The sequence below is a fragment of the Gigantopelta aegis genome, chromosome 13, assembly GCF_016097555.1.
Source record: "Gigantopelta aegis isolate Gae_Host chromosome 13, Gae_host_genome, whole genome shotgun sequence".
Classification (NCBI taxonomy): Eukaryota; Metazoa; Mollusca; class Gastropoda; order Neomphalida; family Peltospiridae; genus Gigantopelta; species Gigantopelta aegis.
In genome coordinates, this window is record NC_054711.1 from 3202285 (window position 1) to 3229306 (window position 27022).

The 27022-nt window shown below is 36.8% G+C and overlaps 1 protein-coding gene across 2 annotated transcripts; it reads left to right on the top strand.

Moving 5' to 3' along the window:
* The first annotated feature begins 4 nt into the window (after window positions 1–4).
* LOC121387827 (NEDD8 ultimate buster 1-like) lies at window positions 5–27022 on the top strand. Of its 2 annotated transcripts, none has more exons than XM_041519046.1 (17): window positions 5–29; window positions 1690–1820; window positions 3578–3745; window positions 5219–5380; window positions 6287–6416; window positions 8868–8941; window positions 9861–9967; window positions 10156–10265; window positions 11918–11994; window positions 12840–12953; window positions 14075–14126; window positions 16986–17086; window positions 17859–17947; window positions 19921–20026; window positions 20686–20769; window positions 22828–22969; window positions 24706–27022. In XM_041519046.1, the coding sequence occupies exons 2-17, from the start codon at window positions 1698–1700 to the stop codon at window positions 24885–24887; spliced, it is 1821 nt and encodes a 606-aa protein (XP_041374980.1). In that variant the 5' UTR covers window positions 5–29; window positions 1690–1697; the 3' UTR covers window positions 24888–27022. The 2 variants fall into 2 exon arrangements, with proteins under 2 accessions (XP_041374980.1, XP_041374981.1); XM_041519047.1 differs by having other exon boundaries at window positions 6–53.

Here is a 27022-nt window from a genome sequence, read left to right on the forward strand (position 1 = left end):
CAGACGAAAGTTGTGCAACTTTGACACTGGTAGTTATGTTGTTTTTGTTTATGGTAACTTTAAGTCTTTAATTTTGCTTTAATACCACAATCATTACTACAAACAGATGTATTTATTTATTTCCATTTATTTAGATTAATAAGATTATGTCAAAGTGATTTTTTAAATATCCGAAATGTTCCTATAATTATCTAAATCCGTCATCCATGATGATGATCAAAGTAAAGTTTGTTTTATTTAACGACGCCACTAGAGCACATTGATTTTTTATCTTATCATCGGCTATTGGACGTCAAACATGGTCATTCTGACACTGTTTTTAGAGGAAACCCGCTGTCGCCACATAGGCTACTCTTTTTACGACAGGCAGCAAGGGATCTTTTATTTGCGCTTTCCACAGGCAGGATAGCACAAACCATGGCCTTTGTTGAACCAGTTATGGATCACTGGTCGGTGCAAGTGGTTTACACCTACCCATTGAGCCTTGCGGAGCACTCACTCAGGGTTTGGAGTCGGTATCTGGATTAAAAATCCCATGCCTCGACTGGGATCCGAACCCAGTACCTACCAGCCTGTAGACCGATGGCCTGCCACGACGCCACCGAGGCCGGTGATGATGATCAAATGATCGCTTCGATGGTTGTGAGTTTGTTTTGTTTAACGACTGATTGTCTTATACTGCAGTAGTCTTAGAGAGTAAACCCGCTACATTTTTCTATTAGGTCAGGTCAGAGAATTTAACGTGCACATTCAGAGTAAGCTGTTGTAGCGCACGCCTGTCCTGGGCGCAGGTATCGGACTCAGCCGGCTCTCCCGTCTAGGACAGGATTTTTTTTTTTATATTAGTAGCAAGGGATATTTTTTATGCACCAACCCACAGACAAGATAGCACATCCTGGACCAATTGAATTCCGTCCCATTAACAGGAAAACGTTACTGCGCATGTTCAATCCAACAACCGGATAAATTTAACGATATCATTGTTTACCAGTACAAAGTAAAATAATAATTAAAATGTGTTATTACTTACTTTTGTTGTCAATGAATGTAAATTTCCCACCAGGAAGAGAATATTTGTAAAAAAAAAAAAAGTAACACCATCGAAATCCATCCCATGTGAACGTCACAAACGCGGAATGTATGAAAGACCACACCCATCATAAAATTGAGGCAACAACAATACAAATACAAATTCATTTCATTTATTTCTGTATATGAATTATAGACATAAATAATAATATCAACATCAAAGAAAAAGAAAAACAATACATGTTATAATGGTTACAATATCCTAGCACAATTATAATTTATATACTAGTAACAATATTTAACAAGTGGCAATGTCATTAAGTAGGAGGTCTTGCAACTGAAAGTAAAAGACGTTTGAGCCACCTCAGTGGATCCATTAAACTGATTGTGTTTTATCTCATTCCAACCAGTACACCACAACTGGTAAAGGGCTGTGGTGTGTGCTTTCCTGTTTGTGGGATTGTGGGAAAGTGTATTTGAAAGATCTCTTGCTGTTAATGGAAAAATGTGGCAGGTTTTCTCTGATGACTGAGTCAGAATTACCAAATCCAATAGCTGATTAATTAATGTGCTCTAGTGGTGTCGTTAAACACAACAAACTAAAATTTAAACTAACATTCCTTTCCTTTTCTTATAAGTGTTGTTATGCTTCAATTCCAGAACTAGACATGGATGATTATAACAAAGAGCATCACCAGACGTTGGTTCGCAACAAGCTCAATGCTGATAAGATTAAACTCTGGTTGCCGCCATACACTACAGAAACTGGTGGCAAAGGACTCGTGCCTCAAGTGTGTATATATAACAAGTGTTTTTATTTTGGTTTCTCACAGGCATTTATCAAGGCATTCTGTGGGTCCGAACATACATGTAGGCCCCTTCCAAAAGAAGGTGGCACAGAAAATTCAATTCCTGTACTTAAAATTCCCAATATATATATATAAAATTATGTCTACAGGTTCTAATAAATTAATTGAATAGTTGTTTACTGCATTATTCAGTGGACTAAAACATAACCCAAGTATGATTTACTGGCACTATTATATTATTAATATACAGGGTTTCTGCCAGAGGGTAAAACGGGTATGGTGCCATACCCAAATATTTTTGCAGGTTTTGTTTTTGAAGTTAACCTTTTGACAAAATTAATTACTCTTATCATTGCTGTATGACTTTCTTAACCCTAACCCTAAACGTAACCCATTTTCTTTCAGGGAGAGGCCCCCCCCCCATGCCTCCTGTTGACTTGTTACATTCAATTCCATAGCACCATACCCAAAAATGTCTTTCTGGCAGAGACACTATATTATAGTATATAGTATATTTTTCCTAATTCCCTCAGACATAGGACCCTGGTAAAATATCCTAGACAAATCCCTGTCTCAAATAGATTTAGTGCAGACCAGTGATGGTAACATAGTTAATCTAACATAAAATGTCATTGATTGGGGAAATTTGCATGATTTTATCGTAATTGGGATGGAGTGTTTTGTCTATTGAAAAATGTAATGCATCATTATTACATTAATTTGCAGTGTTCAAGATTAACGGTATCCTGATATCCCGGGGATACTAGAATTTAATTTTGGATACCAGACTCCAAGAACCCAGTATCCCACCAGGATACCATATAATGTTGTTTTTTGTTTTTTAATCCTGCGTTTTTATTTTTCGCTAAACAATGAAAGCCGTCATTTACTGGTGAAGTTAAGTAACAGTATTTTCAAGCTCGTACCCAGTCTAATGCTATGCCATAACAATATCTCCCCCAACTAATACCCAGTCTAATGCTACACTGGGGAAATAATGGCGTAGCAATAGACTGGGAACCGCTAAGTTGCTATTGTTTTTGTTGGATGTTTCCTTCCTTCAAATTTTATTTTTGAGATATTGATTCCACATCTGCAGAAAATTGATACAAGTAGGTTTATCATTAATAATGTCAGAATCACTTATAAATCACTTCTAAATATTAATATATGTTAATATTATTCAAAAATAGATTCCGTTTGATTGCAAATTGCACAAATTCCGCGATTGCAGCGTTGCAATAGACTGGGAATGAGAACAGTGTCGTCCAAGTTTGTTACGATGTTATTTATGAATTTCATTTAAGTGAGATACTAAATTGTCAGGTGGGATACCAGATTTTGAAATGTCAGTATCCAACTGGGATACTGCCCCAAATTGTGAATCTCGAACACTGATTTGTCATAACGGACATGATTACAAAAATATTTACACATCAGATTTTAAAATGTCACCTGCTTTTGGAAAGGAGCTTATGTTTGGTACCGTAGAATGCCTGGATAAATGCCTGGCTCTTAGACCCTCAAGTGTTTTCTATCTAAGCAAATGTAGAAGATAACATTCTCATTGAAGGTATTGGAAATTCAAATAAGATACTTTTTATGTGAAGAGTTCATTGCCGATCTCTGTACGTTTGTGTTTCTGACCTTTGTTAGACATCCAATAATGATATTTGTTGTGGTTTTAGCATCATTAAAAGGTTTTTTAAATTAAATTTCTCCATACTTTTGGATTGCAGGAACTTATAACTAGGTATGCGAAAGACCTTTCTTTCCCTGAAATAGAGGTTGAGGAGATTCTAGAAACTCTCAGACTACACGCTCTTCAGAAGTTGGCAGAACGAAACAAGTTTGAAAATGCTGGAATTGCTACACTGAAAATTAAACTGGCAGGACAAGTAGAAGGGGTATGTTAGACTTATTTTTAAAATATAGACATATGTAATAGTGTTTGTAGAAAGTCCTCCTACTGGCAGTAGCTTATGGGAACTCAGTTGATAGAATGCTGGAGTCTCGTACTGACAGTCAGTGGTTCAAATTTCTTCAGTGGAGTTTGGGTGGGTTTTTTTTTACATTTGGAGCCAACACAGGGACTGAATGTGTTTTTGACACAGTAATACAATTATAACCCAGTCAGGCTCCATAGCATTTCAACTGCCTGTGGCCCACATCACCAAGACATACACGTAGCTTTACTTGATGGGGGAGTAAGTAGTGGTTTTGGTATAAAGCGCTCCTACTGGCAGTAGCTAGTGTGAATTTCCCTATTAGCTCAGTTGGTAGAGCGCTGGACTGTCGTACTGAGAGTCCGTGGTTCGAATCCCTTCAGTGGAGCTTAGTTTTTTTCTATTACTTATATGCCAATGTGCTGGTCATTATGGGAAGCAATCTTTGCTTCTCAAATTTCAATATAGAAGCAAAAACTACAAATTGAGAAGCAGACTTAGTAGAACAAAACCGGCCTCGGTAGTGTCATGTTTAAACCGTCCGACATAAGGCTGGTAGGTACAGGCTTCGCAGCCTGTTATCAGCTCCCACCCAGAGCGAGTTTTAACGACTCAGTGGGTAGGTGTAAGATCACTACACCCTCTACTCTCGCACTAATCACTAAAAACGTAACAACTAACCCACTGTCCTGGACAGGCAGCCCAGATAGGTGAGATATGTGCCCAGGATAGCATGCTTGAACCTTCGCTTCATGCACGGTTGGTCTGGGATCGATCCCCGTCGGTATGCCATGGTATGTGTTATCCTGTTTGTGGGATGGTGCATATAAAGATCCCTTGCTGCTAATCCTTCCTTCCTTCATGGTGATTTACTAATTTTGTCAAAGAGTTATTGCCCTTGAAGTCAAAGTTAGTTTGTTTTGTTTAACGACACCACTATAGCACATTGATTGATTAATCATCGGCTATTGAATGTCAAACATTTGGTAATTCTGACTTGTAGTCATCAGAGGAAACCCACTACACTTTTCCTAATGCAGAAAGGGATCTTTTATATGCACTTTCCCACAGACAGGAAAGCACATACCACAGCCTTTGTCCAGTTGTGGTGCACTGGTTTGAACGAGAAAAAACCCAATCTGCTGAATGGATCCACCGAGGTGGTTCGATCCTGTGATGCAAGCACCTCAAGCAAGCACTCAGCTGACTGAGCTAAATCCCGCCTTGAAGTCAAAGAGACATATTTTTGGCCCGTTAGGAGATCTGTATTGCTTTAACAGTACTCTCAGAATGCTTATTCAAAGTATATGCTTACCTTCATGATCATTTCACATTTTTTACCTAGAATAACTATAGTGGTGTCGTTAAACGAAACAAGCTGAAACTTTAGATCGACCAGTACCTTTAATTAATGTTTTCTTCTCGTCACATCAGGCTAGGAAGAAGGTGTTTTCTGTCGAGATCAGTTTGGACAAAATGGGCTCGGATCTACGTGCCGTCATTTCAGAGAACTGTGGCAAGCCTTGCGAGCAGATCAAGTTGATAAGCAGTGGACGAGTCATTCACGATTCGTCGTTGAAAGATCAGGGCATTCGGGTAAGATTGGCTGGAAGTAAAGAAATATAATGGAAAACTACATTGTAACATGCATCATCTCTATCATGTAAAGAGTAACTGAAAGTTGTATGCAAAAGAAACTAGCATAGGAATATGGATTGAGTTGGACAGCTTTTGCATGGGGCTAGATAAATCTGTCTGACCCTAGGGATAGACTGTTTCTAATTACACATGACGACATAACTCATGTTTTACGAGGACTGACGTCATAATTGATTACTTATTTGCAGAGTGGCCATTTACATTGAATCATTGTTTTAAAAATATTTGTTAAAAATTAATATTGCAACTTTATATTTATGGTCAGTTGTTACATTTTCGTAGCATAATGTGGACAATATTTTTGTATATATGATTAAATTAATTTATTGTTGAAGAATTTAGGAGTGGGTCAACAAAAAAACCCTATGTACTTTCCAATGTTTTTTTTGTAATTATAAGTGGGCAGGAAAAAGAATAGATCACCATTCTAAGGTATAGATGAGGCAATTCCAACCCGTGAAACATTTATCAGTAAATATCGGCCCTCACAAAAACACGTTGTTCCTTGGGTTGTAATTGCCTTATCTATATCCCATGACAGTGATAGATTCTATTATTAGTCCTCTACCGGAGGGAACTATAAGTTTCATCTCCATCCTTCTGTCTGTCTGTCTGTCTGTCCATCTGTCCCACATATAGTTTTCTAGATAATTTTTTTCACAATGCCTAGAGATATCGAAATGTTGTGCTTTATCATGTTACAGATCAAGTTTGACTTTCATGGTGATTTATCTATTTTTGACTAAAGTTATTGCCCTTGAACTTAGGAGATAAGAAAATTTGTTGGGCCCGGTAGGGCACATATATTGCTTTAGAAGCACTGACTGTATTTTGTCATTGTAGAACGGGGCACAGATAATGGTCATACAGTTGGCTCACTCAGAAGTTGAAGCTCAGCGTCAGGAAGACGAGATGTTGGACGTAGTCAAGACAAGAAAGGCCGCCGAACTCCTGTCCTCCAGAATAGACACGGGTAATGGGTTTACTACTGTACTCAGATAGAGCTGCTTAACCTTTAGCAGGGATGTGAGAGCTATGCGAAAACACGTAAATGCGCTTTTCCATTTCAGTTTATCTTCAGGGGCCCTAGAGTGGTCCCTGGACCCCAGCCGCAATAAGCTTTTTTGTTCCAACCCCTCTCACATCCCTGCTTTAGACTACTGGATTAATTTTTTACAAAAACAAGGTTCAGTGGGTGCAAGTTTATAATTTTTACTCACATATATTCACTTAAATGTTTTATAAATCCATAAATAAATTTCATATTTGAATTGGTAAGTATTATTTTCGTGGGTTTTTGTAATTTTTATATTTTAGATCCGTTAATAGTGATTAAAATTAAGCAAAAAATGGAAACGATAGCATTTACTTACGGGCATTTGTGGCCAGCTGTCCAGTTTTTGTCCATTATTCCCGATAACAGTGGTTTTATGACCAGAATTCTTTTTTTAAAACAAACTAATATTCATATCCCAATATTTGGTGATTTTTGTTGTTGGTAAAACAATCAAATTTATTATCAAATTAGCTGTCACAATCAGTTATCGATTCCTGAAAATGACCGCGACATGCTGCCATTGTTGTCAAGCGAAAATACTTGCCAAAATTCCAATGTATTTTCCATTAAAAACACAACCAACAAAAGCTACCATGCTGTAAAATAAACTGTTTCCTGTTAAGAAAAAACTTCCGGTGAGTGTTGTGCACATGCAGGTAGTACTAAACCAAATGACTTCCGGCTCGGTTAAAGTTCGAGGTGCACCCAACTTTTGATAGAGAAGTGAACACCACAAGTCCTGCGATTGGTTATAAATGTGAGTGTGTTGGTTGTAAAAAAAATTAGTTTCAGCTGGGCTAAAAATGTATGCAATTTTATTTCATCTAGTACCACTGTGTCAAGTAGCCTTGTGCTTGGAACATGTATGGGGTACCTGTAAAAAAAAGTACTCAAATTTTGTGCAGAACTAGGGTAGTCATAGACGCTACCTGTTATCTCAGAAATGAGCAGCTTGACACCCACTTTTTTGTGATTCACTTTAAGGGTGAGGGGTGGTAGCATTTATATCCGTGGTGTTTATGTCGATTGATACGTTGCAGGTAGGAGTTTTAGCCACATATGTTACTATTGTCGTCTATGGGATTTGATTTGGTAATATACACCCTGCAGAACGGTGAGAAATATGAATTGGGTAATGCACTGTATACAGTGTACAGTATGTCGACTGGCTTGACGTCGGGCGAGGTATCATAGTCAGAAGGTTAAAGCGTAATTGAACAAATGTAGTGGGTTTCTACTGAAGACTGTTTGCAGGGATAGCCTGTGTGATGACAGAGCTTCCTCTTTCTCTCTGAACCAGGTGTGAAGTGCAGGGATAGCCTGTGTGATGACAGAGCTTCCTCTTTCTCTCTGAACCAGGTATGAAGTGTGAAGACACCAAATAGCCCTAGTTTAAAATGTGCTGAGGTGTCTTTAAACAAACATTCCTTTCCTTTCCTCTCTCACTCTCGATCAAGTGTCAAAATAACCACGTTAGACACCAAATAGCCATAGTTTAAAATGTGCTGAGGTGTCATTAAACAAACATTCCTTTCCTTTCCTCCCTCACTCTCGACCAAGTGTCAAAATAACCATATGTTAGACTCCAAGTAGCCATAGTTTAAAATGTGCTGAGGTGTCGTTAAACAAACACTCCTTTCCTTTCCTTACTTTTGGGACCACCTTTGACCACTGGTAAATGAGGGAAATGGTACTTGTGTCATAACAAAATGATGTTAAAAGAAATGATATGAGGTATTACCCACTGAAATCTGCCAACTACACATTCCTTGATGTTCTGAATAAATGATATTGTATTTTGACAGATGATGATGACATTGTGACTGAATGAATACATATTTTATTTTGACAGATTATGATGACATTGTGAATGGATGAATAAATATTTTATTTTTAATAGATGATGATGGCAATGTGAATGGCTGAATAAATATTTTATTTAAACAGATGATGATGACAATGTGAATGGCTGAATAAATGATATTGTATTTTGACAGATGATGATGCCATTGTGACTGAATGAACACATATTTTATTTTAACAGATTATGATGACATTGTGAATGGATGAATAAATACAGTATTTTATTTTTAATAGATGATGATGACAATGTGAATGGCTGAATAAATATTTTATTTTGACAGATGATGATGACAATGTGAATGGATGAATAAATATTTTATTTTAACAGATGATGACATTGTGAATGAATGAATGTATATTTTATTTTAACAGATGATAATAATGTAAATGAATGAATGTATATTTTATTTTAACAGATGATGACATTGTAAATGAATGAATGATTATTTTATTTTAACAAATGATGACAATTTTGAAGGTATGAGTAATATTTTATTTTGACAGATGATGATGATTTTGAAGTCCAAATTGCTGACCAGTCAGGTCGACCACTCCAGCTTCCTGTTGAAGAAAGGAAGGTAATTTTCAGGGGTGGGAATTATCCGCGGATCAGCTGTTTTCCTCTCATGGAACATTGCATTTCCTCGCATTTTAATCGTCCTTTCCTCAAAAATGTGTCAGATGGCACAGATTTTAACCTAGGATTTCAAGAATTTCTGGGACTCCACTAGATTTCCTCGTTTTTACAATTCACCAATTCCCACCCCTGAATTTTCCATCACTGCTCATTTCAGTAAGGGTATTTCACAAATTGATCACAAGAGGGTGACAGTGTCAGTAAGATAATGGCGGACACACATATGTATTGTGGATGTGACAAACACAAATGGACGTTTATGGAATGTTTTGACTTCATTCATAAAATGGGGAGGGACGTATTTCAGTGGTAAAGCACTCGCTTGATGCGCGGTCGGTTTGGGATTGATCCCTGTCGGTGGGCCCACTGGGCTATTTCTCATTCCAGCCAGTGCATATAAAAGATCCTTTACTGCTAATCGAAAAGAGTAGCCCATGAAGTGGTGACAGTGGGTTTCCTCTCTCAATATCTGTGTGGTCCTTAACCATATGTCTGATGCCATATAACCGTAAATAAAACGTGTTGAGTGTGTCGTTAAATAAAACATTTCCTTCTTCTTTTGACTTCATTCATAAAATATTACTTTTAAAACAAATACTTTATGTAAACCAAACATAGTTTAACTCATGTCCATGTTTTGTAACCCCACCACCCAAAATATAATTTTGTTTGAAATAAATATGCCAAGAGAAAAAATTGTAGTCGATCCACCAGCTGTAAAATAAATATAGTAGATGCCACTCTGCATCTTAAAACTGATCCAAAAGGTAAATGTGTATTATGTAGCTAGCAGATTACAGACATGAATAAAGTTACAACTAATAAGTTTGTCCTAATTCTGAATTTGGTTTTTACATTAGGCTCTGACTTTGGCCATGACTCTGCACGAGAAGGGAAGAGCTGCACTGAAGAGAAGGGAGATAACTCGGGCTCTGTTGCTACTTCTGGAAGCAGATAAGGAGTTCAGGTACAGAATTGTCTTACAGCTGAGACTGAACAGCATTGTCAGCTCAGAATATATATTAATGAGCTTTAAAAACGCCTGAATCCTAACTGAAACCATAATTGTTTTATGTTACATCAATAAATCCATTGTTATTTCAAACAGAACCACATGAACCAAGTAATAACAAACTGTATTAATATTGTTTTCAGTAAGTGCCGGGTAGATTTATTGAAAGCTGTCGACAATTACGCCGTCCTGTGTCTGGATATCGTCTGGTGCTACCTGTGTCTGAAAAACATCTCAGAACTTCCTGATGCAGGTATGTTATCAGCTAGATGGTATGAATTCTTCTTCTTCTTTTTGTTCACTTGTTGACTACATGTCAAGGCCAACAGTGACTATGAACAATACTGTTCTCTGTAGATAACTTCTTGTGCCGTACAGCTTCTTCTGGAGAGTTGTTGTAGTTGTCCAGGTACCCAATGGTGTGAATAAAACTGATGGGTTTTTTTGTTTTTTACATGAATACTTAATCTAACGTCCCCTGCCTTATTGTTACCTGTGTATGCAAAATTATATCCTCTTTTGTTTACTTTTTTTACATGAATACTTAATCTAACATCCCCTGCCTTATGCTAAATTATATCCTCTTTTGTTTAGTTTTTTTACATGAATACTTAATCTAACGTCCCCTGCCTTATTGTTACCTGTGTATGCAAAATTATATCCTCTTTTGTTTACTTTTTTTACATGAATACTTAATCTAACGTCCCCTGCCTTATTGTTACCTGTGTATGCAAAATTATATCCTCTTTTCCTGAATACTTAATCATGCCCATGTTAAACAACAGCAAGTGATGCTAATATTTGTGGATTATATCCTCTTTTCCTGAATACTTAATCATGCCCATGTTAAACAACAGCAAGTGATGCTAATATTTGTGGATTATATCCTCTTTTCCTGAATACTTAATCATGCTCATGTTAAACAACAGCAAGTGGTGCTAATATTTGTGGATTATATCCTCTTTTCCTGAATACTTAATCATGCCCATGTTAAACAACAGCAAGTGATGCTAATATTTGTGAATTATATCCTCTTTTCCTGAATACTTAATCATGCTCATGTTAAACAACAGCAAGTGATGCTAATATTTGTGGATTATATCCTCTTTTCCTGAATACTTAATCATGCCCATGTTAAACAACATCAAGTGATGCTAATATTTGTGGATTATATGACTGGTTCGTGATGTAGTCATTGGGTTTATTGTGAAACACATAAATCAGCAGAGCGAACATTTTTCCACTGTGTCTAGCTAAACACAGTGCTGATGTCCTCCTTCCTTACTGAAAGAAAATTTAACAAGTTACCTGGCATGTTCAGTGTGTCTGAAACTTACAACCCTCCTCCCCACCAACCCCCCAAAAAACCCAACAACACATGACCACTAAAAACCCCAGTAACACCGATATAGTCTTCCACTGCAATTAGGCTAGAAGTCATTGAAATACCTTTATATAATGATAGCTTTTGCTCTTTGTTTCTTGTTGAATTTATCAATGTATAATGGGAACAAGTTGATTAAACTTGGGAAGTGATTTCATACTTAATTTGTGACTGATATATATCAATAAGTGCACACAAATCAAATTACAATAAATTCTGGTAATTACAAACACCACAACTTATTTAGTTAAAAATACACATACACCAGTTTCCAACATCCTTGCCGTGACCTGTTTTATGTAGTGACATCTTTTTCTGCATTTTGTTTTTAGTGACATCAGACAATCGGAATCAAGTACACACATTGTATCAGTTAGAAAGTTTGTAATTATAAGGACATAAAGAAAGGACATAACAAAAACATATTTTCAAATGTTACATAATACATTTTAATGCATGTTTCATTGATTTTTGTTTTCGAGTAAGATGAACGTTTGTGTGTTGTTACTTGACATTTGCAGAACGCAGACTGCGAACGAGTGAAGACTGCTTTATCCAGAGCTATGGTGCAAACAATGAGCGGTTAACTGCAGTAAAGGTGAGCTGCTTTTTTTTTAATACACTGACAAATGTTAAAGACTCAGTTTTATTATTTTTAAAACTAATATCTAGTTAGTAATTCTTCTAAAATCAATTATTCTTTTAAGAATTGAGTAAAATTATTTGATTTACATTTTTTACAACTTTTTTCTGGGAGGTTCTGTTGATCTTTGTTTATCAGGGGTGGGACGTAGCCCAGTGGTAAAGCACTCTCCTGATGCACAGTCAGTCTAGGATCAATCCCCATCTATGGGCCCATTGCTCTATGTCTCAATCCAGTCAGTACACCTAGACTGTTATATCAAAGGCTGTGGTATGTGATATCCTGTCTGTGGAATGGTTTTTATAAAAGATCCCTTGTTACTAATGGAAAATGTACTAGGTTTCCACTTTAAGACTGTATGTCAGAATTAACAAATGTTTGTATCCAGTAGCTGATGATTAATAAATCAATGTGTTCTAGTTTAAAGTTTATTTTGTTTAACGACACCACTAGAGCACATTAATTAATTAATCATCGGCCGTTGGATGTCAAACATTTTTTAATTCTGACATATAGTCATCAGAGGAAACCTGCTACATTTTTCCATTAGCAGCAAGGGATCTTCATATGCACTTTTCCACAGACAGGAAAGCATATACCATGACTTTTGACCATTTGCTATGCACTGGTTGGAACGAGAAAAACCCCAGTTGGTTGAATGAATCTACTGAGGTCGTTCAATCCTATGACACGAAGCCTCAGGCGAGTACTCAACTGATTGAGCTAAATCCCGCTCTACGTGTTCTACTTGTGTTGTAAAAAATTTTTTAAAGAATACAAAAAACTTGTATATTTTTCAGGGTGGTACTGGCAGTGAGCAGGCCCAGGCTCTCTTTATGAGACTTCACCTTCTACAGGGGATTGTCGCTTTTCACCAGCACCGAATAAACGATGCCGTCCAGCTTCTTAACAAGGTAAAATATCACATGACCCAACCCCCCCATCACGTATGTAAATACAAAATTCCATTCAGTAATAAACTCGAAACTCATCTCACAGATCGAAATAAAAAATTAATTAAAATATTGTTTGAACTAGTCAATAAAGTTACAAACAATTGTGTTTTCAAAAGACTCTAACGTCTAAGTTAGTAAATACTGTTTTGTTAAAGTGCAGCTAAAAGATCCTTTGTATCTAAACAAATATTTATTGATGTCTAAAGCCTCTCTATACATTTTACAAATACATGAATTTTCGCAATTTAGAATAAAAATAAATTGGAAAAAGGTGCCCTTTTTTTATTATCGCCGATACCATCAATTTATCAACTGCAAGTGTTATATATGTTATATAAATAAAAAAAATTAAAATAGCATCCGTTGGATGAATGAAGTGTTATATATGTGGAATAAGTTCCATAACATATATTATATAGGGAGTATAAATTACTTCAACTCAAATTAAACAACATTGCGATTTCCTGCCATTTTAATTTTGTTTTTATTCTGATTCCCGATATTGTTTTGTGTAAGAATTAGGTCGTAAAACATAAAATAAAAAATGCCTGGTCTAAGGTGACAAACGTAATATACTACGATTTCTAAATTTCTAACAGCCAAATGGAAAGAAAGAACAAGAGAGAGTTGGTGAACTGATTGATTTCAGAATGTTAATTACTGGCATTTGTAATTGAGGGGCAGAACCTAGCCCAGTGGTAAAGTGCTCGTTGATGCACAGTCGGTTTGGGATCGATCCCTGTCGGTGGGCCCATTGGGCTATTTCTTGTCCCAGCCAGTGCACCACGACTCGTATATCAAAGGCCATGGTATGTGCTATCCTGTCTGTGGCATGGTGCATATAAAAGATCCCTTACTTCCAATGGAAAAACGGGTTACCTCTCTAAAACTATATATCAAATAACCAAATGTTTGACATCCAATAGCAGATGATTAACAAATCAATGTGCTCCAGTGGTGTGGTTAAACAAAACAAAACTTTTTTAAACTTGTAATTCATTACAAGAAAGTAATAAAGTGTTCAAGTACGATAAACTTTCATTGTTTATTATTATTATTTTTTTTTTTTTAATTATTAGGCCGAGACTGAATTTAAGAATCTTCAAGTGGATGAGGATAAAATAACTCAAGGTAATCATGTTGTCATTGCATAATATCTAAATTTATATTTTTACCAAACCTTCGAGGGTAAGGGTTTTGGAATGTATGGTATCATATTTCATATTATGCACACCACTGTATAATGTGCACATCTTCACTTTTACTGTTTTACCCGACCCTTGGTGATGTTGATTGACAAAAACTGGTCAAGAAGGCAGTACAGTCCTTGGTTTTTGAAAATTATAGAGGAGTGGAAAATAGCACACCTCAATATGCTAAGGCGAGTAAAAAAAAATTACTCTCCAAAATAAATGATTCCCAGTCTGGAGCTCCACGCGGTAAGATGTGTTTGTTTTGCTTGTACACACTGCACGTGCTTTCATGTGCTCGACTTGGGGGTCCTTCATTTCGTTGTTTTTGTCAGCGAAATGAAGTTTTCTACTGGGATGTATGCAGCCATTGGAACTGATTGAACGCTGGAACGTTTCTCGTTTCGACAGCCTGCACCATCAGGTTTGATTCTTTTTTAGCGAGATTCCTTGCTTCCACGTCATCTCTCCGTCTGACTGTCGACTTGGTTTTTTTCATGACTCGTATGACGGCCATTCTGCAGAACGCCACGGTTGTTCGCGTTTAGTCTCTACATGTCCGAGCTTGTCCTAGCAGCACTGGAAGATTGACCGCCCCACTCTAAGAAGAAATAGGAAGCGGGGTCCGCCCCTACTACTCTTTTTCTAGACTTTACCTTGCTTTATAGTGATACCATCTCGTATCCTCCGGATTCAGGCCCGTCCGCACCATTATACCATCCCATGACGACTGGACTATACCCTAGTCTGATACTCTCTCTCGTTCAGACGGATCCGGCTTCTCAAGATCTGTATTTCAGCACAGCACTAAACCTTCAACTCTATCGACTGTCAATCTAGGGGTTGCCTTGACGGGATGCAACCCATCTCGTCCCTTTAAGCTGTGCACCCAAACGGCCTTAACGAGGCCACTCGCGTGGACATATCGATCGGATTTTAAACTTTTAGATCTGTTTTCAAAATTTTATGTCGAAATTACTTTTTTAAAAACATTTTATTAAATAGTCCGATCCACTTCTTTCTCTTATTTAATTTTGGACTGCCCTTCTAAAATGCTCCAAATTATGTAAATATTCGGCCGAGCAGTCAATTCTTTTTATTTTTGGCTTGTAACCTTCTTTTTTTTTTTTTTTATTCTATTAATGTTTTTTACTAATTGCTAATTTCAAAATTCTGCTCATTTTCACCCCACCCTCCATCCCGAGTCAAGCCACCAATCTTGTCGGACTCGGGATGGGCGTGTTCGAAACCCTAGTGGTATATGGGCATGTTAAACTAGTTATCATCATCACCAAAATAAATAAAATAGGCAGTGTAGCTCAGATTGGATTTTGACTGGTAAGTCTACAAAATTGTCTATTAAACCAGTATTTCCCGATTTGTTCAACAAAGAGAAATACCAGTTTAACGACTGCATGGAAGCCAATGCCATGTTTTTAATTTTTATTGTTCTAATAAAAGGACCTTCCTATCAGCTAAATGAGCTATGTAAACTTGTAAACAGTGGAAATAAATATACCCATCTATTTTATGTACGCCATTTGTTGAGTGTAACATGTGCTGTTTTTCACACTCGTCAGATTGAAATTATGTGCGCTGTACGAGCGCGATCACATCTGTGCACCTTAAAAAGCAAGGTCTGCAGTATTTTGTTCACTGCATGCATTAACATTGTTTTTGTTTTTGTTTAACGACACCACTAGAACACATTGATTTTTTAATCATCGGCTAGTGGATGTGAAACAGTTGATAATTTTGGCATATAGTCTTAGAAAGGAAACTCACTACATTTTTTCGTTAGTAGCAAGGGATCTTTTATATGCACCATCCCACAAACAAGATAGAACATACCACAGCCTTTAATATACCAGTCGTGGTACACTGGCTGGAACGAGAAATAGCCCAATGGGCCCACCGACGGGGATCAATCCCAAACCGACTGCATCAAGCGGACACTTTACCACTGGATGTCAAACATTTGATAATTTTGACATACCGTAGTCATAGAGAGGAAACCCGTTACATTTTCGCATTTAACATGGAGCCCTAACTCACTTGTTGAGCTGTTGCAACTGTACAATCTTGCAGTGCACTGCAAAATGTTTTGCAAAGACAGTGTGATGTTGATTAAGAGAGCCTAATAGAGCTTTGTGAATTAAGACTGGTTTAGGGAAGCAGTACTTAAACTTTCCCAAATGTCAAATGTCATCATATCTACATCTGCAGGGCTAACTGGCAATCGCCAAATTCGCAAGTTGCGAATTTTGAAGCAGTTGGCAAATTTTATTTTAGTTTGGCGAAATAATTTTATGTAATAATTGATATTTTTTTGAAAATAACTGATAATGTCTGCAATTTGTTAAGTTTAATAGACAATTTGGTGAATTGTTTTGCTCACCCAGAGCTAGTCCTACATCTGTTATTTCATTTACCAAGGATATCTTGAGGTCGAGAACTGGTCCCATGGCACAGTATTCACCAAAACATTCTAGGTTTATTATCTCCATCCAGTGCTAATGGTTTGAAAATTGATGGTGAGTAAGGAACTGCTCTCCTGACATTATGTTAGAAAGCAATTGCTCGCAGTTTCAAATTCACAGTAATTTTGAGTAAATAAATTAGCGACATCAGCGTTTAACAAGGCGATTAGTGTTTTGCCCATGCAGATATCATTTTGTGAAAGCACACGCAAGTGAGGGCAATTGTTCGCATCAGACTGTAAGGACTAGCTGTTATGAGTTGTTTGATTTGGTCACTTCAGCATCGAGATAACGTTTGAAATTGTTTTGTTCTGTTTTAGTTTTATTCATGGGGTTTTCCGAGAGAGAAGCCAGATTGGGACTGAGAGCTTGTAGGAACAATGTCCAGCAAGCTGTGGAACACATAATGAACAAAAGAAAGGTAAAACTAGACAAACTTATACACTGAACAGATAACTCTACATATTATGTAGTAAAAACTAAAATTCTTCCCACTGCCCCCTTTCCTTTCTCTCCTCTGAATTCCATTCTCATTTCTTACTGATTTGAGAACTTATATCTTTCAACTTCTTTCGCTGTCCACCTCCACATCTCTGTCCTTGCTTCTCCATCTGCGACATGCTTGTCTCTTGTGGCTATCTGTGGCACACACCTGCCATTTCCCATCAAATTTTTGTTGTGGGCTTAGTCTGACCACTTCGTGGAGTGTTCAGTAGTTACTTCTGGCATTGTTAAGAGGCACTTGTAACCACCTACTATGCACCTCTACTACCGGTGGTCGTTAGTTAGTGCTCTGGGTCAGACCTATTATGTAGTCATTAAATACCATTTATCTTGTTGTTTCAAAACATGTTTAACAAGTGAAAGTTGATACATTTCAAACAATGATGATATATTATCAAAGAATGGTAAAGGGGCATTCTCATTATGTGAATCGTCTGTAGTCTTGGACGTTCTGATTTTTGTAGGGCTGACAGGTCGGTGTGATTAATTGCATAATGAGAACGCCACTTAATTTTAACAAATCTAAAATATTTTTTATGAGTTATTTGTGTTTTAAAAAAAAATAAAAAATTGGTACATAGACAAATATATATTAATATCAATGACTTTTAAGTTTCGTATAAAAATAATTCTCATTATAATGGATATTTAAATAGTGTATACATACTTACTTTTATCTTTGCCCATAGGAAAAAGCAGAAATAAAGAAAAAGAGTGATGAAGAAAGAGAAAGTAAAAGATTGTCCAGAAAATTGGGGAAAACTGCAAATGGTCAATGGTAGGTTTACTGTGTTAATCATGTCAGTTGGATCACTGCAAATGGTCAATGGTAGGTTTACTGTGTTAATCATGTCAGTTGGATCACTGCGAATGGTCAATGGTAGGTTTACTGTGTTAATCATGTCAGTTGGATCACTGCGAATGGTCAATGGTAGGTTTACTGTGTTAATCATGTCAGTTGGATCACTGCGAATGGTCAATGGTAGGTTTACTGTGTTAATCATGTCAGTTGGATCACTGCGAATGGTCAATGGTAGGTCTACTGTGTTAATCATGTCAGTTGGATCACTGCGAATGGTCAATGGTAGGTCTACTGTGTTAATCATGTCAGTTGGATGACTGCGAATGGTCAATGGTAGGTTTACTGTGTTAATCATGTCAGTTGGATCACTGCGAATGGTCAATGGTAGGTCTACTGTGTTAATCATGTCAGTTGGATGACTGCGAATGGTCAATGGTAGGTCTACTGTGTTAATCATGTCAGTTGGATGACTGCAAATGGTCAATGGTAGGTCTACTGTGTTAATCATGTCAGTTGGAACACTGCAAATGGTCAATGGTAGGTTTACTGTGTTAATCATGTCAGTTGGATGACTGCAAATGGTCAATGGTAGGTCTACTGTGTTAATCATGTCAGTTGGATCACTGCAAATGGTCAATGGTAGGTCTACTGTGTTAATCATGTCAGTTGGATCACTGCGAATGGTCAATGGTAGGTTTACTGTGTTAATCATGTCAGTTGGATCACTGCGAATGGTCAATGGTAGGTCTACTGTGTTAATCATGTCAGTTGGATGACTGCGAATGGTCAATGGTAGGTCTACTGTGTTAATCATGTCAGTTGGATGACTGCAAATGGTCAATGGTAGGTTTACTGTGTTAATCATGTCAGTTGGATCACTGCGAATGGTGGTCAATGGTAGGTCTACTGTGTTAATCATGTCAGTTGGATGACTGCGAATGGTCAATGGTAGGTCTACTGTGTTAATCATGTCAGTTGGATGACTGCAAATGGTCAATGGTAGGTCTACTGTGTTAATCATGTCAGTTGGATGACTGCAAATGGTCAATGGTAGGTCTACTGTGTTAATCATGTCAGTTGGAACACTGCAAATGGTCAATGGTAGGTTTACTGTGTTAATCATGTCAGTTGGATGACTGCAAATGGTCAATGGTAGGTCTACTGTGTTAATCATGTCAGTTGGATCACTGCAAATGGTCAATGGTAGGTTTACTGTGTTAATCATGTCAGTTGGAACACTGCGAATGGTCAATGGTAGGTTTACTGTGTTAATCATGTCAGTTGGAACACTGCGAATGGTCAATGGTAGGTTTACTGTGTTAATCATGTCAGTTGGATGACTGCAAACAGCTCTCACTCTGTTGGCTCAAGCTGATAAGTTTTCATTTTTAAAAATAATGTGTTTTAAAAAAAATTAATTAATTAATCGTTGGATGTCAAACATTTGTTTTACCGACACCACTGGAGCACATTGATTAATTAATCGTTCGATGTCAAACATTTGGTAATTGTTAAACATGGTAATTTTGACATGTAGTCTTCAGAGGAAACCCATTACCTTTGTTCATTAGCAGCAAGGGATCTTTTATACAATATCCCTACAGACAGGACAGCACATGCCATGGCCTTGGGGCGCTGGTTGGGATGGGGGGAAAAACCCAGTCACATCATGTGTCCAATGAGTGGATTCGATCCTTTAACCGAAGCACCACAGATGAAAGCTATCGATTTAGTTAGATCACTTTGTTTTTGTTTGTTTTGTTTTTTTGTTTTCTTTCTGTGGTAAGAAAACTGTTATATTTTTATTCAGGCATGTTATTCTTCCGCTAATTTGCGGAATTCCGCTTTTAATTATTTTTTTTCTTTCATTCATTTTCCTTGTCTTCGGCACGCATGTATCATTTTCAGCTTTTTTAGAAATGTTTCAATCACATGCCTGTTTATTGCAGGGTGAACGTGAGCCACTATAATGCGCTTATAAATATGGGATTTTCGAAAAAGGCTGCGTCGGCATCGTTAAAACAGACGAACAATGACATCAATCAGGCCATAGAGGTACTGATCACATGAAATATGTTTCATTTTCGGAAACTCGTCTGAGAAATAAAACTGTTGTCTTAAAAGTTATTCTAATTCCTTTCAGACAACAAAATAGTTTGATATTGGAGAGCTAAATTTCGAATTTCTTTTCACTCAGTTGTGATTGTTTTTCTCACCTACTTCAGGGTTTGGAACCCAAAAGAGTTTATCAGCTTGGCGAATGTAGTCAGAAAATAAATATTTCGCCATATGCTAGTTTCAGTTAGCCAAACAAAATATTACCAAATTAAAGTTCTGGAAGGAAATGTAATTGATATACTATGGCCAGTTAACACATTTATTCTTGGAGAAAATGAAAAAGGGATATACATGTATTCTCTGAATGACAAAATCTTAAGAAATGATGAATGAATTATGAATTGTGTGCAAGCAGATAAATGGACAAAATAAACCATATTCAACAAATTTCAACTTTGATTCACATTTGGTATTAGATTTTATTACAAAAAAAAAAAAGAAAAAAAAAAAGGAAAAGCAATTACCGGCAGAAAATTGTCAAACTAACAAACAGAATGAAAAATGAGAACACTGAAGATAAGTAACGGAGAATCTTCTCTTATTTTATTTTTATTTTCTTAGTTTTATTGTCATTATGCTTGTAACATCTGTTGAAGGTTCTTCAGAATCACCCAGAGTACCTGGATATGTCCGATAACACACACGAAGTCATTCCACTCACAGACGACATGATAGCCCAGGTATGTTCATTCTCTTTTTATCCTACATTGGTTTTCCTCTTTTTCTTTTTCTTAATCTTTTCATTGGTCTTCCTTTGTGTTTTTGTTGTTTTTTGTGTGTACATCACATTCCTATACTTACCTTTGATTAACATCCAGTAGCTGATGTGTTTTTGTTGTTTTTTGTGTGTACATCACATTCCTATACTTACCTTTGATTAACATCCAGTAGCTGATGTGTTTTTGTAGTTTTTTGTGTGTACATCACATTCCTATACTTACCTTTGATTAACATCCAGTAGCTGATGTGTTTTTGTTGTTTTTTGTGTGTACATCACATTCCTATACTTACCTTTGATTAACATCCAGTAGCTGATGTGTTTTTGTTGTTTTTTCTGTGTACATCACATTCCTATACTTACCTTTGATTAACATCCAGTAGCTGATGTGTTTTTGTAGTTTTTTGTGTGTACATCACATTCCTATACTTACCTTTGATTAACATCCAGTAGCTGATGTGTTTTTGTTGTTTTTTGTGTGTACATCACATTCCTATACTTACCTTTGATTAACATCCAGTAGCTGATGTGTTTTTGTTGTTTTTTGTGTGTACATCACATTCCTATACTTACCTTTGATTAACATCCAGTAGCTGATGTGTTTTTGTAGTTTTTTCTGTGTACATCACATTCCTATACTTACCTTTGATTAACATCCAGTAGCTGATGTGTTTTTGTTGTTTTTTGTGTGTACATCACATTCCTATACTTACCTTTGATTAACATCCAGTAGCTGATGTGTTTTTGTTGTTTTTTCTGTGTACATCACATTCCTATACTTACCTTTGATTAACATCCAGTAGCTGATGTGTTTTTGTTGTTTTTTCTGTGTACATCACATTCCTATACTTACCTTTGATTAACATCCAGTAGCTGATGTGTTTTTGTAGTTTTTTCTGTGTACATCACATTCCTATACTTACCTTTGATTAACATCCAGTAGCTGATGTGTTGATTGTTTTTGTTGTTTTTTGTGTGTACATCACATTCCTATACTTACCTTTGATTAACATCCAGTAGCTGATGTGTTTTTGTTGTTTTTTCTGTGTACATCACATTCCTATACTTACCTTTGATTAACATCCAGTAGCTGATGTGTTTTTGTAGTTTTTTCTGTGTACATCACATTCCTATACTTACCTTTGATTAACATCCAGTAGCTGATGTGTTTTTGTAGTTTTTTCTGTGTACATCACATTCCTATACTTACCTTTGATTAACATCCAGTAGCTGATGTGTTTTTTATGCTGGGATGTCATTACAGTTTAACTTTATAATAAAGTAAAGTTACCTGCCCCCCCCCCCCCCCCCCAGTTTTTTAGTTTTTTAAAATTTAAAGGGACAGACCCTAGTTTCAACACGTAAAAATTAACACTAAGTTTAGTTAATCTACAAACCTGTAACACATTTTGATAAAGTTACAATTGAGAGAAACATGAATCTGTGACTTTGAAATGGTGAAATACCCTCTAAAAATAGACTAAAACTCAAATCCATAACTGTTACTTCTCAGACGCACGTGCGTTTTTAAAAATATGAGAAATGCATTTTGTGATATTAAAAACACCAGGATGATCAAAAAACACTTGGAACGTACAGAAATTGATAATCCATACCATAAATTCTAAGTAAAGTTTAATTTCAGTTGTAAAAAATATGCCTTAGTGTTTAAAAACTAGGGTATGTCCCTTTAAAATCTTGCATTAAGTTGCTTTTTGGCTCAAAGGAAAAAGTTCCATTGAGTTAACTCCCTTTAATAGTGATATACTTCGTGTGGTTTCCACTGACTTCAGCTGCATAGTGTACATACTGGAACATTCAATTAATGTATTTTTGTAAGACGTTTTTCCCACACTTAAACTAAAAATAAGAATAGCAAATTCTTTTCATTATTGGGAATATAAAGTATAACGTAAAATAGATCTAAAGTGTGTAGCTAATAGTTCACAATTTTATATTAAAGTTTAACTTTTAATATTGGATATGATCTTTGTACTTGGACTTTGCTCTTGTTTCTCAGTTGACTTCCATGGGATTTGACTTCGAAATGGCCAGGGAAGCTTTGTCACGGCTTAATGGAAACATCCAAAAGGCAGCCGAGATGTTGCTCAAGCATGGTGGCCTTTTGCCGTTAAGCAGTCCAGAGTGGTCTTCAGAGTCAGGTGGGGTTTTTTTAATTTTTAATTTTTAAACATTATTTATTCAAATAAATGAAGTGATAGAAGTGATGACAATGTTGTTTACCTTCTTGATTGTACAGCTGTGTTATGGTTGCATAATGGCCAAAACGATACTGATCGAAAGAAATAATTATAAGGGATGACGCCAACATTTACAGGAAAGAGTGACTGCAACCAAAACTCAGGGCCCATGCTTATAAAACTTTGAGAGACCAGACTCAATCTCTAATGACGTTACATGCATGCAATTTGTATGGCGTTGTCATGACCTTAGTGTCTCAGACTCTTGTTAAAGTCTCGAGTCTAGACTCTTAAAAGTTTCATAAGCACCAGGCCTGATCCATAGTGTTGGGAAGTTAACTGTGTTACAGGGAAGGAAGAAAGAAATGTTTTATTTTAACGACGCACTCAACACATTTTATTTACGGTTATATGGCGTCAGACATATGGTTAAGGACCACGCAAATATTGAGAGAGGAAACCCGCTATCACCACTTCATGGGCTACTCTTTTCAATTAGCAGCAAGGGATCTTTTATATGCACCATCCCACAGACAGGATAGCACATACCACAGCCTTTGATATACCAGTCATGGTGCACTGGCTGGAGCGAGAAATAGCCCAATGGGCCCACTGACGTGGATTGATCCCAGACCGACCGTGCATCAAGCGAACGCTTTACCACTGGGCTACGTCCCACCCCTCGTGTTACAGGGATTCATCACATTACTGACATTCAGTCTCACACTACTGACATTCAGTCTCACACTACTGACATTCAGGGCTACATTACTGACATTCAGTCTCACATTACTGACATTCAGTCTCACATTACTGATGCTCAGTGCTGCATTACTGATATTCAGTCTCACATTGCTGATATTCAGTCTCACATTACTGATATTCAGTGCTACATTACTGATATTCAGTCTCACATTACTGATATTCAGTGCTGCATTATATCTTTGTACTGTATACAGACATTACAACACTAATAGTGTCCAAGATTTGGTCTACATTACCAAGTGTTTCCCTTATTAATACTTTCTCAGTATATTTCACCTATAAAAATTCAAATGAAGTAATTTGATTTTCTAGTAGAGAAAAAAACAACATTGTGAAAATCTTTTAGAGTGTAACAGACAGTGAATGCAAATGATGTCACACGTGTTTCAAAGCAGTGTTTTGGAAATAATATATGTACGTGCGTAATACTTTAACATGTTTGTATACCACAAAGGTTTCGAGCATGTAAAATAATATATGTGACAAGTTTTTCTGTTTTGAAGTATACTTACATCTTGTTTGATATCCTGTAGCCAGTGCATTTTTTGGTTGGGGTGATGTTACTCACTCACTCACTCACTGACTGACTCACTGGTTTACTCTTCTCAAGGGCAAGATGTAGCCCAGTGGTAAAGCGCTCGTCTGATGTGCAGTAGGTGTATGATTGATGTTCATCGGCGGGTCCATTGGGCTATTTCTCATACCACGACTGGCATATCAAAGGCTGTGGTATGTGCTATCCTGTCTGTAGGATGGTGCATATAAAAGATCCCTTGCTACTAATGGGAAAATATAGCACATTTCCTCAAAGACTTATGTCAGAATTACCAAATATTTGACATTCAATAACCAATGATTTAAAAATCAACCTGCTCCAGTGGTGTCGTTAAACAAAACAAACTTTTAACTTTTACTCTTCCTATTTATTTCAGATGGATCATCGTCTCCGTCAAAGTCTGATGAAAATTCCAAGATGGAGAAAGACGCCATTGAGAACTTGATGTCAGATCTGTCTCGTGACGAGGAGGACTACCTTGACCTGGCACTGCAGGAGGAAGCTCAGTTCCTGTCCGAGTACAAGACTCTGCTCGCCAGCATTAGCGACGTTCGATAACCCGTAGATCTGTGTCTTTAACAGCCCATTCAGTACCTTCCTAAATCAGAGACAGCAAAGGTCCAGATTTGTCCATAATCCTGGATTTTAAACGTTAAAACACTAATACGACATTCGATAACCCATACATCTGTGTCTTTAACAGCCCTTTCAGTACCTTCATAAATCAGAGACAGCAAAGGTCCAGATTTGTCCAAAATTCTGAATTTTAAATGTTAATTCACTAACCGATTTAGTTCCTGCCTGAGTACAAGGCTCTCCTCACCAGCATAAGCGATGTTCGATAACCCGTAGATCTGTGTCTTTAACAGCCCTTTCAGTACCTTCATAAATCAGAGACAGCAAAGGTCCAGATTTGTCCATAATCCTGGATTTTAAACGTTAAAACACTAATACGACATTCGATAACCCATACATCTGTGTCTTTAACAGCCCTTTCAGTACCTTCATAAATCAGAGACAGCAAAGGTCCAGATTTGTCCATAATTCTGGATTTTAAACGTTAAATCACTAATACGACATTCGATAACTCATACATCTGTGTCTTTAACAGCCCTTTCAGTACCTTCATAAATCAGAGACAGCAAAGGTCCAGATTTGTCCAAAATCCTGGATTTTAAACGTTAAAACACTAATACGACATTCGATAACCCATACATCTGTGTCTTTAACAGCCCTTTCAGTACCTTCATAAATCAGAGACAGCAAAGGTCCAGATTTGTCCATAATTCTGGATTTTAAACGTTAAAACACTAATACAACATTCGATAACCCATACATCTGTGTCTTTAACAGCCCTTTCAGTACATTCATAAATCAGAGACAGCAAAGGTCCAGATTTGTCCATAATCCTGGATTTTAAACGTTGAATCACTAATACATTCTTTTCATTTTATTTGGATCTTGATTGCCATCGTAATTTCAATTAAATGTACGTTCCCTTAGCCAGCATTAATAACTTTTGATGACCCATAAATCTGTGTCTTTCTCAGACTTCTCAATACCTTCCTAAACCATAAAGATTAAAGCTACATATTTCTGGATGTTAAATGTTAATTCAGTAATGGACTTAGTTCCTGTCTGAATACAAGGCTGTCCTCGCCAGCATTAGCGACATTCGATAACCTGTAGATCTGTGCTTTTCTTGGTCTTCTCAGTACCTTCCTAAGACAATAAAACTATAGATGTCTGGATTTTAAATGCTAATTCACAATCCAACTCATTTCCGGTCTGAGTAAAAAACTCTCCTTGCCAGCATTAGTGATGTTCGATATCCCATTGATCTGTGACTGTCAGTCTTTTCCTAAACCAGGGCCCGTGCTTATAAAACTTTTAAAGTCCAGACTCAATCTCTAATGACATTATACGTATACAATTTGTATGGCGTTGTCATGACATTAGTGTCTCTGGCTCTATTAGAGTCTCGAGTCTAGACTCTAAAAGTTTTATAAGCACCAGGCCTGAGATGATAAAGCTCCATATTTGTCCAGAAATCTGGATTTTAAATATGAATTCACCGACTAATACATTCTTGTCACACGCATAAAGCTCCATATTTGTCCAGAAATCTGGATTTTAAACATGAATTCACTGACTAATACATTCTTGTTACTTTAGGTTGATCTTCGTCACCATCAAGATCTGTTCTTGTTGGAGAATTGACTTCCAGCAATACAGTGAAAGCTCTCTAAACTATTTCTCGTGGTATGTGCTATCTTGTCTGTAGGATGGTGCATTTAAAAGATCCCTTGCTGCTAATTGAAAAAGAGTAGCCCATAAAGTGGTGACAGCAGGTTTTCTCTCTCAATATCTGTGTGGTCCTTAATCATATATCTGACGCCATATAACCGTAAATAAAATGTGTTGAGTGCATCATTAAATAAATAAAAACACATTTCCTCTCTAAACTGGACTCTGAACAAACCGGAATCCTGTTAAAACTGACCAGGTTTCGTTGTCACAAATTTTCTAAATTCTAAAAAACGCAATCCTCTATACACCAGATCCTGTCTAAATCAGATAGATATTATGTGCCAATCGTGATTTTCCCCCCCCCTCCTTTTTTACTGCAGAAAATAGCATACACATTTCAGGGTTTAATTTCTACAGTGTTTCCTTTGTTTATAAAAAGTAGT